The sequence below is a fragment of the Vulpes lagopus genome, chromosome 4 (genome assembly GCF_018345385.1).
Source record: "Vulpes lagopus strain Blue_001 chromosome 4, ASM1834538v1, whole genome shotgun sequence".
In the NCBI taxonomy this organism is placed as follows: Eukaryota; Metazoa; Chordata; class Mammalia; order Carnivora; family Canidae; genus Vulpes; species Vulpes lagopus.
This window is the reverse complement of record NC_054827.1, coordinates 40,904,900-40,918,801: the sequence shown is the minus strand read 5'-3', so window position 1 is coordinate 40,918,801 and position 13,902 is coordinate 40,904,900. Positions and strand designations below refer to the sequence as shown.

General features: G+C 38.7%; 1 protein-coding gene across 3 annotated transcripts in view; it reads left to right on the top strand.

Annotated features, from left to right (window-relative positions):
* RBM33 (RNA binding motif protein 33) overlaps nucleotides 1-13,902 on the top strand; it is a 138,804-nt gene that overhangs the window by 48,853 nt on the left and 76,049 nt on the right. For all 3 annotated transcript variants that reach the window (XM_041753776.1, XM_041753775.1, XM_041753774.1), the window contains one exon: nucleotides 12,697-12,868. In XM_041753776.1, the coding sequence (XP_041609710.1) occupies nucleotides 12,697-12,868 (172 nt within the window). The remainder of the gene's footprint in view (nucleotides 1-12,696; nucleotides 12,869-13,902) is intronic.

The window sequence follows — 13,902 nt, the reverse complement described above, 5'->3', positions numbered from 1 at the left end:
ATGAGAAAGTAATCCAACAATAAGATAATTGAATGACCATTAAGCATATAAAATACAGGAACACCTGTGTGGCTCAGTGGTTGAGGGTCTGTCTTTGGCTCAGGGTGTGATCGGGGGTGCTGGGTTCAAGTCCCACATTGGGCTTTCCACAGGGAGCCTGCTTCTCCCTCTGCCTGTGTCTCTGCCCTCTCTCTGCGTCTCTTATGAATAAATAAATAAAATCTTTTTTTTAAAAAAAACATATAAAATACATTCAATAAGGGACCCCTGGGTGGCTCAGTGGTTGAGCATCTGCCCTTGGCTCAGGGCGTAATCCTGGAGTCTGGGATCAAGTCCCACATCGGGCTCCTTGCAGGGAGCCTGCTTCTCCCTCTGCCTCTGTCTTTTTCTCTGTCTCTCATGAATAAATAAAAATCTTTAAAAAATATATATATTCAATAAAATAGAACAAAATTGATCATTTTTTAAAAATTGATAATTTTAACCTTTTTTAATACTGGCAAAAATCAAGATCATTGGTCAGATGTGGTCTCATTCTATTGGAGGACCATTTTAGAAATGTTAACTGCCCAGAGAGTTTTCCTTGGGTCTCTCATGTCTGCATGTTTTGTGAGCAAAGCATGGACTGCCCCTTTGTTCTCAGCTATCTTTTCAAGGATGTTTGTGTAGCACACGGCCTTGAAAGATGGAGTATCTTCCTGGAGGTCTCTAAACTCACACCTCTCCTGTAGCACAGCCCCCTGCATTCACACAGCACACTGGGAATCAGCTCAGGGAGTTGGCCCCCAAATGCCACTGCTCTGGGTCAGAGTAATACATTGTCCTCACCTGTGACCTGGGTCTATTGGCTTCTCACACACCCTGTGAAACTGTGGCTAGCTACCTCATTGTCTGGCTAGAAGGGGAACATTACACACCCTACATTCTTCTTGATGGCATCAAAAGCTTTAAAGTCCTTTGACTCAGTAATTCCACCCTGCGGAAGTCATTCAAAAGAGTTCATCAAAGATTTGTTCAAAGATAGGTGCTCCAAAAATTCTCAACAAGATACTAGCCAATAAGATCCAACAACACATTAAGAAAATTATTCACCATGACCAAGTAGGATTTATCCCTGGGACACAAGGCTGGTTCAACACTCGTAAAACCATCAATGTGATTCATCATATCAGCAAGAGAAAAACCAAGAACTATATGATACTCTCATTAGATGCAGAGAAAGCATTTGACAAAATACAGCATCCATTCCTGATCAAAACCCTTCAGAGTGTTGGGATAGAGGGAACTTTCCTCGACATCTTAAAAGCCATTTACGAAAAGCCCACAGCAAATATCATTCTCAATGGGGAAGCACTGGGAGCCTTTCCCCTAAGATCAGGAACAAGACAGGGATGTCCACTCTCACCACTGCTGTTCAACATAGTTCTGGAAGTCCTCGCCTCAGCAATCAGACAACAAAAAGACATTAAAGGCATTCAAATTGGCAAAGAAGAAGTCAAACTCTCCCTCTTCGCCGATGACATGATACTCTACATAGAAAACCCAAAAGCCTCCACCCCAAGATTGCTAGAACTCATACAGCAATTTGGTAGCGTGGCAGGATACAAAATCAATGCCCAGAAATCAATGGCATTTCTATACACTAACAATGAGACTGAAGAAAGAGAAATTAAGGAGTCAATCCCATTTACAATTGCACCCAAAAGCATAAGATACCTAGGAATAAACCTAACCAAAGAGGTAAAAGATCTATACCCTAAAAACTATAGAACACTTCTGAAAGAAATTGAGGAAGACACAAAGAGATGGAAAAATATTCCATGCTCATGGATTGGCAGAATTAATATTGTAAAAATGTCAATGTTACCCAGGGCAATTTATACGTTTAATGCAATCCCTATCAAAATACCATGGACTTTCTTCAGAGAGTTAGAACAAATTATTTTAAGATTTGTGTGGAATCAGAAAAGACCCCGAATAGCCAGGGGAATTTTAAAAAAGAAAACCATAGCTGGGGGCATCACAATGCCAGATTTCAGGCTGTACTACGAAGCTGTGGTCATCAAGACAGTGTGGTACTGGCACAAAAACAGACACATAGATCAATGGAACAGAATAGAGAACCCAGAAGTGGACCCTCAACTTTATGGTCATCTAATATTCGATAAAGGAGGAAAGACTATCCATTGGAAGAAAGACAGTCTCTTCAATAAATGGTGCTGGGAAAATTGGACATCCACATGCAGAAGAATGAAACTGGACCACTCTCTTTCACCATACACAAAGATAAACTCAAAATGGATGAGAGATCTAAATGTGAGACAAGATTCCATCAAAATCCTAGAGGAGAACACAGGCAACACCCTTTTTGAACTTGGCCACAGTAACTTCTTGCAAGATACATCCACAAAGGCAAAAGAAACAAAAGCAAAAATGAACTATTGGGACTTCATCAAGATAAGAAGCTTTTGCACAGCAAAGGATACAGTCAACAAAACTAAAAGGCAACCTACAGAATGGGAGAAGATATTTGCAAATGACATATCAGATAAAGGGCTAGTTTCCAAAATCTATAAAGAACTTATTAAACTCAACACCAAAGAAACAAACAATCCAATCATGAAATGGGCAAAAGACATGAAGAGAAATCTCACAGAGGAAGACATGGACATGGCCAACATGCACATGAGAAAATGCTCTGCATCACTTGCCATCAGGGAAATACAAATCAAAACCACAATGAGATACCACCTCACACCAGTGAGAATGGGGAAAATTAACAAGGCAGGAAACAACAAATGTTGGAGAGGATGCGGAGAAAAGGGAACCCTCTTACACTGTTGGTGGGAATGTGAACTGGTGCAGCCACTCTGGAAAACTGTGTGGAGGTTCCTCAAAGAGTTAAAAATAGACCTGCCCTACGACCCAGCAATTGCACTGTTGGGGATTTACCCCAAAGATTCAGATGCAATGAAACGTCGGGACACCTGCACCCCGATGTTTCTATCAGCAATGGCCACAATAGCCAAACTGTGGAAGGAGCCTCGGTGTCCATCGAAAGATGAATGGATAAAGAAGATGTGGTTTATGTATACAATGGAATATTACTCAGCAATTAGAAACGACAAATACCCACCATTTGCTTCAACGTGGATGGAACTGGAGGGTATTATGCTGAGTGAAATAAGTCAATCGGAGAAGGACAAACAGTGTATGTTCTCATTCATTTGGGGAATATGAATAATAGTGAAAGGGAATATAAAGGAAGGGAAAAGAAATGTTGGGAAATATCAGGAAGGGAGACAGAACATAAAGACTCCTAACTCTGGGAAACGAACTAGGGGTGGTGGAAGGGGAGGAGGGCGGGTGTTGGAGGGGAATGGGTGACGGGCACTGAGGTGGACACTTGATGGGATGAGCACTGGGTGTTTTTCTGTATGTTGGTAAATTGAACACCAATAAAAATTAATTAATTAAAAAAAAAAAAGATAGGTGCTCCAGTTGTTTGCAGCCTTGAGATTAAATGGAACCAATGTAGATTTTTCTAGAGGGTCAAATGATGGCCTAACTTCATAGGGACCATAGGTTACCCGAAGATGCCCTAGCTCTCTGGTGGGCATGTAAAGTGAAAAGAGGAAGATAGTACAGTTCCCCGCTAAGGTCCCTGTAACTGCACATCTAAATGTGTGTGTGAGATTCTCAACATCTGTATGGATAAAGACAAAAACGGTGATAGTGGTTACCTCTAGATGGTATCCCAAATATTTTAAAATATTTTTGCTATGACTAGAATAACTTTCATAAACGAGGAAACAAAAGATGGTTAAAATTTTGGCCCTGGAATTTGTCAACAGATTGCAATTGTTAACTCCTGTGATTTCTAGTTGCTGTTAAGTCTCACAGGAAACATCCTAAGGGTTGTTTTCAGTACAAATCTTTTTATAGAGCAGAAAGTAAATTCTTCCTCCAGATTGACTAGTTTCTCTTTTTTTTATGCCATCTGTGAGGAAGTATAGTATTTGCTTTTTTCTTCTAAGCTGTATGTCCCATAATTTAATTTTAATTTGAGTATTTGAAAGTATTTTTAAAAAGTCCACTCATGTTTACTTTCTTATCCGTCTGTCTCTGAGCGTGGTTTAAGTTTGCCTTAAGTTGCTTAATATATCTTCCAAGTATTTTTAATGCATTTGTATTTTGTATATTTAATGTATTTGTATTTGTGGCATGTTTTTAAATATATTTGCTTTCCTATCTTTCTGTCCTTTGTTGCTTTGTTTGCCTTTGCCTTGTTTATGTTGCTGGTTTTGTATTGACTGGAAATTCTTTGTGATGTACTTTGCCCTTAGGACTTTTGATCCTCTTTCTTAGAGGCAGGTAATATGCTGGTCTTGCCACTAGCAACACATATTTTGGGCTTGTTATCTTTCTTGTAGAGGAATCACTGAATATCAGTCTATAATACCGTTATTGAGAATTTGTGTGCATGGTATTATTTTAGGTATTGAAAAATAGGTGTTATGTGGTATTTTAATTTTAGTACCTTTTGGTAGGTTTTGCTTTTGGAGAGCTGCTATTCCGTCTTTTTTAGAAGTCAAAATAGAGTCCTCAAGGAGGAGTAACAGTTTTAATCTGCCACAATGCCTGTGTTTTGGTGTCTTTCTAGCCTTTTCATCCATTAAGTGTCTGCAGAGTGTTGATGTACCAGCCCTTTGCACCTCTTGCAGCATTTGCTGTGACATGACTCTGGGTTGCTTAGAGCCAAGGAAGGAAGCCCCAGTGAGGACAAGGACAAGGACAAGGACGGCCTCCTTCTAGGAGCTTTATGCTCTATTTAAGTACATATTAGCATTTGAATTATGCAACTAAGGAGTCATTTCAATTGGAAAGCCTATTTGAGGTGACTCCTCTTATTTAATTAGTGTTCTTGCTTTGTTAGAACAAAGAAATCTCTATACTCTCAACAGATTAGAACAAGGCAATTATAAAGATGACCAGTGCCAGTTATGCTTGTCTTCACATATGGTTTAAACAGGCTTGCTATTTTAGATATTTTTTTCATGTATAGGAGGAGTAATGAGAGAAATTTAAAGAAATCTTTGCACTGTTTTAAAAGATTTACTTTTGGAATGCCTGGGTGGCTCAGCAGTTGAGCTCCTGCCTTCAGCCCAGGGCATGATCCTGGAGTCCCTGGATCAAGTCCCACATTGGGCTCCCTGCATGGAGCCTGCCTCTGTCTCTGCCTCTGTCTCTGCCTCTCTCTGTGTGTCTCATGAATAAATAAAATCTTAAAAAAAAAAAAAGGTGTACTTTTTAAAATGGTGATGCCATATATGTTCAGTGATAGACACGGATCTGAAGTGTACAGTTCAGCATTTTGATCCAAGAGTTTGTTTGAGTTACCACTTTCCTTTGCTGAGAGGCAGTTCTGTGACCCCAGAACATTATTCATTCATTCTTTCTTTTTTCTTTTCCTTCCCTCCTTTTTTCTTTTTCTTCCTCCTTTCTTTTTTTCCCTCCCTCCCTCCCTCCCCTCCCTCCCTCCCCAGAGATAGTATTCTTAATTTGTTGTCTGAGTCTTTCCAGTTTTAGAACTTCATAGAAATGTGGTCATGTAGTTTGTAATGATTACTCTGTGTCTGACTTTTGTATTCATCGTAATATTTTTGAGACTCATGCAAATGGTTGTGTAGATCTGCCCCTCCCTCCACTTTAGGGATGTACCTTATTTGTTTATTCCCATGATAATAAAGATTTGGGTTTCCTTTTTTTTTTTTTAAGCCATGAATAAAGTAACTGTAAAGATTATTTTATATATCTTTTAGTGGACCTTTTCCTTTTCCTTGGTTTTAACTAGGAGTGGAATTACTGAGAGACAGGGTAGAAGTATGTTTAATCCTGTAAGAAACCACCAAATGGTATCCCAGAGTGGTTGTTATCATTTAGTACTCCCTGTGGTCCTGCCTGAGAGTCTCCCTTCTCCATCACTTTATAGTGTCACTTGTTTCCATGTAGTCCTTGGACTCTGTGTGTCATCATGGTTTTAGTGTGTGTTCCTCTGATAACTAAGAATACCAAGTGCCGTTCTATGTGCTGATTGGTCTTGGAGATCTTCCTTGTTTCTGTTTTTAGTCTGTTGAAAAAATGTGTGTTCTTTTCAATCTTTGTCTATATATGCTTTACATAGTCTGTATACCCCACATAGAGAATAAATATTGCCTGTATATGTTCTACATAGAATACATATATCAGTATCTACTGTCTGTATGTTATAGAAAGATTGATTTTTTTTTAAAGATTGATTTATTAGAGCGAGGAGGGGAGGGAGAGAGAATCTGAAGCAGACTCTCTACTGAGCAGAGCCCAATTCAGTACTCCATTCCATAATTGCAAGACCATGACCCAAACCAAGAGTTGGACACAACTGACTGGGCCCCCAGACACCCTTAGATAGACAGACAGATGTTTATATGTATAGTGAATATTTTCTCTGAGCCTGTGGCTTGTGTGTAAATTTTCTTAAAGATATCTTTTCATGAGCAGAAAATTTAAATTTGATGAGGACCAGGTAATTCTATGACCCAAGAAATCTTTGCCTACCCCAGAATTGTAAAGATATTAGCCCTTGTGTTCTGGAAGCTTTGTAGCTATTTGTAGTTTAGGACTATGTTCTATCTCAACTAATAAATTTGTGTGTGTGTGTGTGTGTGTGTGTGTGTATGAGCTTCACTTTTTTTTTCTTTAAGATTTCTTCTATTTATTTATCTATTTATTATTTATTTATTTATTTATTTGAGACAAGAGAAAGGCAGAGACATAGGCAGAGGACAAAGCAGGCTCCCTGTGGGGAGCCCGATGCGGGACTTGATCCCTGGAATCTGGATCATGCTCTGAGCCCAAGGCAGACTCTCAACTGCTGAGCCACCAGGTGCCCCTTTTCTGTATGTTTATCTGATTGTTGCACCATTATTTGTTGTAAAGCCTTCCTTTCCCATTGAATTGCCTTGGTGCTTATGTTGGGAATTAAGTTTAAGTTTGGGTCTCTTTCTGGAACCTCGTTTCCTTGCCGATACTACCCTGTCTTGATTACTGTGGCAGGTAGTCTAAATCCATCAGTTTTGTCTTCCTTTTCAAGATTGGTTATCCTAGGTCCTTTAGTTTCCAAATAAATTCTGTAACTGACTTACGTGTATCTACTGATCTGATTGGGATTTTGGTAGAGGATGCATTCTTGTCTTTCCATCAAATTGGGGGAAAACTAACACCTTAGTAATCATGTTGCCTGTTAATAAACATACTTTAATTCTTCATTTCCTCCCTGTCCTTTTATTTCTTTTACCTCTTTGAAAGAAGAGAAATACTGTAGACATTCATTCTTGCCTGGTTCTTGATGGTAGGGGAAGTGCTCAATATTTCATCAAGTAGGTAATAGGAGCTCAGTGGAGGTTTGTGTTTGATCAGATTGAAGTTCTTTTCTCCATCTAGTTTGCTGAGATTTTTATTTTAAAATGAGAAATGGGTATTGAATTTTGTCAGTACTTTTCCTGCATCTGTTGAGATACTCTTGTGGCTTTTATCCTTTTTTTATTAATGTGAATTAAACTGATTTTTTAAAAAGCTATTAACTATACTTCATAGACTTTATTTCTGTTTAACAAAAAAAATTTTTTATGTCCTCTTTCTGTTCTGGGATCCAGTCGAGGGGCCCACATAATTATTGCATCTCCTCTGGTCTGTGCCAGTTTGTCAGTCTTCGCTTGTATTTCACAAGCATACCAGTCTACCTGGCCAGGCATCCTATAGAGATCTTCCAGTCTGGGCTTGTCTGATATTTTCCTCACAGTTAGACTGGGGTTATGGGCTTTTGGAAGGAATGCCACAGGGGTTCAGTGCCTTCTCATCCATCATACCACTGGGCATAGGACTTCGCTGGCCAATTTAGCCTTGATCATGTGGTGAGTTTGTGTTCACTAGTTATAGGTAGTAGATCTGTAAGGTACTGTCTTTCCTTTTCTGTGTTCTGTTCTTTGGAAGCAAGTCCCTAAGGGTAATCTGCCTTTAAAGCACAGGAAGGACTGGAGAGCCACCTTGGGAGGAGGGTTTGGGGGCAGGGGTGCTATCTAATATATATTTGGGATTTTTCTCTGAGATTTGTTAAATTGTGACTGCTTTTTTTTTTTTTTTTTTTTTTAACTTGTGCTTCTGGCTAAATCTCACTTCGTCGTGATATATTATGCTGGATTCCATGAACTTTTATTATTTTTTTAAAGGAATTTTGTGTTTTTATTTATGAAAAATATTGGTTTGTAATTTCTTAGCATTTTTGTGCCATTCGATTGCTCCATCTTTCCACCTGGTAAGTTTTTACTATTTTTAAAAAAATATTTATTTTCTTTATTTTGGAGAGAGAGTAAACAAGGGAGGAGAAGGGGGGAGAGAGAGAGAGAGAGAGAGAATGAATCTTAAGCAGATTCTTTGCTGCACATGGAGCCTGACTAAGGGCTTGATCTCAGGACCCTGAGATCATGACCTGGCCTGAAATCAAGAATCGGATGCTTAACAGACTGAGCCACCCAGGTGCCCCTAAATTTTCACTATTGATAGAAGTAGTATTTGTCTTTGATTTGTATTTCATGATATAATAAAGAGTTATGCTCTGTTAAATATCTTGTAAGGATTAAAAACATTTGGGGGATCCCTGGGTTGCGCAGCGGTTTGGTGCCTGCCTTTGGCCCAGGGCGTGATCCTGGAGACCCCGGATCGAATCCCACATCAGGTTCCCGGTGCATGGAGCCTGCTTCTCCCTCTGCCTGTGTCTCTCTGTCTCTCTGTCTCTCTGTCTCTCTCTCTCTCTCTGTGACTGTCATAAAAAAAAAAAATAAAAACATTTGGGAAGTTTTTAAAAGCCATGTTCTCTGTAGTTCCCTCCCTCCTCCTGTTACAGAGAGCTACCTGTTTTTTCCTCTCGAGTTTGAGTTCGAATATTGAATTTTCTTTCAAAACGTCAAGATCACAGGCTCATTTCAGAATTAGCTGGAGAACTTAAAAAAATATCCAGGGTCTGGGTCTTGCTTCCCCTTAGACTTTCTAATTCTTTATGTATACCTTTAACCCTTGAACAATGCTAGGGTTAGGGGTTCTGGTCCCCACTCAGTTGAAAATCTATGTATAACTTTTAACTCGCCCAGAACTTAACCACTAAGAGCTTAATGTTGACCAGGAGCCTTACTGATAACAGAAATACTCTATTAACACCTACTTTATATGTTATGTGTATTATATACTGTATTCTTAAAGTAAGCTAGATGAAAAAATGTTATTAAGAAAGTGATAAGAAAATACATTTATTAAAAAAAAAAAGAAAATACATTTATTTATCAAAAAGATTCACATATAAGTGGACCTGTGCGTTTCCAACCTGTGTTCAGGGGTCAGCTGTAAGTGATAAGATTTCTAAGAGTTATCTCTTTTTAAAGAACTTTCATGATAATTTTCCTATGTACCTCCTGTTAAGAGTTACAATTAGATCTCTCAGGTTTTCAAGATGATTAGCTAAAAATCAGACCTTTGAGGTTTTTTTGGCAAAGCTTAATAATGAGATCACAAAAGACACATGTATTTCAGTTCTCACACAATAGAATCTTAGGATAATTTTTATGTCACTTGACACTGCCCTTCATTGGAGTTTTACCTTTTTTTTTTTTTTTTTTTTTGGAGTTTTACTTGTAAATAGAATACCAGATAGTATTTGTTAAAGACTGTGGAGAAGGTGAGCAGTTTGGTGGATAAATTATTTTATTTGATTCTGTAAATCATGTGGACAAATGAGATGCCTTTTTTGAGCCCAGTATTTAGAGTAAGAGGTGGTAACCAGTGCCTGAAGGCATGAATCTCGCTCAGAGAAGGTTGTCTAGTAGTGTAGGCTATAGTTGAGGCGTGTAAGGCCTGGCCACGCTTCAGTGTTAGGTCAGGGCTTCATGTAGTTCATGCTTAACTGACTGTGAGACTTGGACCAGAAGTTTGCATTCTAGGAATTCCATTTGCTCAAAAAACTACCTTATAATGCTGTCCTTTCGTAGTCCTACCTTCCTTCCACTTCTAATCCCTGGCAACCAGTTTGGTGTTTTGTCTTGGAGAACATCCTGGGAATGGACTCGTTGCAGTGTATTACGATTGACTTCTCTCATCTTGTGTGGCTTTTGTGATTTCACCCCACATGTGTATCAATAGCTCATTCCTTGTTATTGCTTATGAACGTTGGGTGGACCCAGTTTATCCATTCACTTACTGTTGATCCAGTTTTGGTGATCCAAAAGAGAACAGTAAATATTCTCCAACAAGCCTTTTTTTTTTTTTTTAAAGATTTATTTTTATTTATTTATGATAGTCACAGAGAGAGAGAGAGGCAGAGACACAGGCAGAGGAAGAAGCAGGCTCCATGCACCGGGAGCCGGACGTGGGATTCGATCCCGGGTCTCCAGGATCGCGCCCTGGGCCAAAGGCAGGCGCCAAACCGCTGCGCCACCCAGGGATCCCCCAAATGTTTTTAATCCTTACAAGATATTTATTTATTTTACAAGATTTTATTTATTTATTCATGAGAGACACAGCCAGAGACATAGGCAGAGGGAGAAGCAGGCTCTCTGCAGGGAGCCCGATTTGGGACTCCATCCTAGAATTCTGGGATCACACCCTGGAGCCAAAGACAGACACTCAGCCACTGAGCCACCCAGGCGTCCCTCTGCGACAGATTTTTTTACATGAACATAAATGATCATGTCTTGTGGATAAATATTTAGGAATGGGATTGCTGGGTCATAGACTGGATTTGTTTTTGGTCGATTATAGTATTTGTTTCAAAGAAACAATTTTCACCTCCTTCTTGTCTTTAGATTTCTAGGTGGAGATTTGGATGCAGAATAAACTTTATTAATTGCGGTCTTGTCATGTTTTAAGTTAAACTTGCTTGGAAAGTCTTTGAACTGAAATTACGGTTAATGGTTGAATTACAAATGACCACTGTAAGAAATAGAATCTTTGCTTTATTGGTAGCCATTTCTTTTTCTCCTTTGTGGCCTTGCTACTCAAAGTCTGTTCACCTGGAGCTTGTTAGAAATGCAGAGTCTCAGGCCCCACTAGAGACCTGTAGAATCACAATCTGCATTTTAACAGCATTCCCAGTGATGAATATAAACATGAAATTTGAGAAGCACTGTTCTGGAGCATTATGTAGTACAACAGAAACCTAGCTGGGTCCATCATATATGTTACCCATTTTGGTTTCAGATATTCAGTAAGACAGAAATAACGATCTCAAACCAACAAAATGCCAAGACTTTGGTACTTTAAAATTCTATGGTCTACTAAAGTCAGAATACTGACAGGTGGAGGTATCATAGACATTAGGCTTAAAATCTAGTTTACATCAATCATTTTATCTTTAGGCATTTGAACACCTGAAGTTATTAGAGACTTGAAGTATATAGCAATGAGTATGTGCATTTGTAGTTGATCTCTTTGCACAGAAAATGTTGGGAAAAGAATACAAAACAATTTTATCTTTGGTTTATTTAATTTTTTTCTTGTGCATTTTCTAATAAAGTAGTTCATGTTTGTTTCTTTTAAGAGTAAAGGACATTTAAAATTATGAATCACGAGAATAAAGGGATGAATTCTGTTTTCTTTATGTTTACAAAAAGTATTGAAATGAACATGGCACTCAGTCCCTATCTTATCTCACAGGAGGTCATTGAGACCTAGTACAAGGTGAAAAGTGGTGAGATCAAAAGGAAAGTTAATGGTAGAGTAAGAATTGTTGGTGAAGAAATTGCTATTAGTTGGGACTAGGTTAGGTGATATTTTTGTAGGAATGCTAGCAGAATATAAGATGAAAGCTGGTTTTAGCATGACTGAAAGAAAAAATAAAAAAAGCTTTGCTATTGCAGTAGTCAGAGCCAGAGGCAGTGATGCACAAACTCTGGACAGTAGAATAAAGTAGAGCGTCAGGGTGAATGAGGAAAGAGTTTGGAGGCTGAAAAGACCAACCAACCTAACAGCAGACTTGGAGGGCTTGCCTAGAGTACAAGTCATGGTAGATGAGGGCAGGAGCTCCTGAAGTGTTGAGCCTGTGTGACAGGAAGGAGTATACTCTCATTGAATGTAAGTCACACATTCCATTTTTGCTGATAACTCATGGAACTTCAGGGTTAGTTTAATGAATGTTTTGAATTTTGCTGGAAATTGGATCAGACTTGAGGCCAGCAGGGACTTTTGAAATTCATGTTTCCTGAGGCTCCTGGCAGGCTCAGTTGGTAGAGCTTCACCCATTGATCTCTGGGTCATGAGTTAGAGCCCCAGGTTGGGTATGGTGCTTACTTGAAAAAAATTTTTAAATAGAAAAAAAAAAATTATGTTTCTTCTCTCAGAAACATAAGTAACAACAGTATATATTGTAAATTAATTACAAGCAGGAGTGGAACTTTTCCTAAAAAACTTTTTTTTAATGTTTGAGATGATTATTTGTTCCTGGAACAGTTTAGTATTTCACATGGCCTTGTCATGGAACATTTTACAGTATCTTTTCACCTTAAATATAAAGAGCCTTGTTATAGATAGAAAAACATTCTTCAGTATTTCATTCAAAAGAATGTGAATGAACTCAGCCTCCCTCCCTTTTTGTTTTGTGTATCTGCATTGTAGGGCAGTATGGAAACTTTGGAACTACAGAAGGACATAAAAGAAGAATCAGATGAAGAAGATGATGATGATGAAGAATCTGGACGATTACGTTTCAAAACTGAGAGGAAAGAAGGAACAATTATTAGGCTCTCAGATGTAACTAGAGAGAGAAGGAACATTCCAGAAACTTTGGGTAACTTTTTTTGCCTGTCTCCCATCCTTCTTCACTCCATTTTAACTTCCTCCATGGTACTATTATAATTAATCAAATAGGTAGAAACAGTTCTCTTCATAGATTATTGTATGTGCTATCCAGAGAGTGGATGGTCTTTGCCAGGTTAGAGCTGAGTTATGGTGCTGTGAAAGTCATTCTATAAAAATGACTGTCTTCTGGATTAAAAATATCAATAAAATACTTGATTGCTCATTTTTTAAATAGTTTTTCTTTTGGAGTTGATGGCCTAGACCTATTCTCATGCATACCGTGCAGGTCCTGGCTGGCTCTAGGAAGGTGGTGTGGGGATGGTACAGGGTCATTTGAACCCTCTTGAGACACACAAGGTTGCTGGGGCTAAGTCTAGACCAGACTGTTTGTGTTTTGTACTTATTATTGTCATTATAACCATCTTTTTTGTCTTTCCTGTATGGCATTCTCCATGTTTCATGAGATAAGGTGATTTGTTTATAGACATAATCAATTGAATATCATTCTGAGTAAACCCTGCTTTTAAAGATCTACAGCAGGCTGTTGCTGATCAGCAGAGAGCCCTTTTCAGTATTAACCTAATCCTACCCCTCAACGAGTTTTTTTTCCCAGCATCTATTACAAAGAATAAAGTGGTTTTCAAATTGGAGCAAGCAACAGAATCCCCTAGAAGACTTATTAAAACACAGATTCCCAGACCCGCTCCCAGCTCTTCTGATTCAGTGGGTATAGGCTGGTACCCAAGAAAGTTGGATTTCTCTTGAGTTGCCAGGTGATGCTATTCTTGCTGCTCTGGAACCTGTACTTTGAGAACCACTAGGATATTATACTGTATTCTAAGGAAGAGGGTGGAAGGGTGGAAGGACAGAGGGTTTACCCACGTACGAGTCTTGGTGGAAATAAAAATAAGCTCCTCAGTCATAACGTTTATTTTTTAAACTATTATTTATAGCCCTTTTCATTTGGAAACATGAGCACATGTCTATAAGTGGTAGGTGTGAATCTACCTGAGGACACCAGGC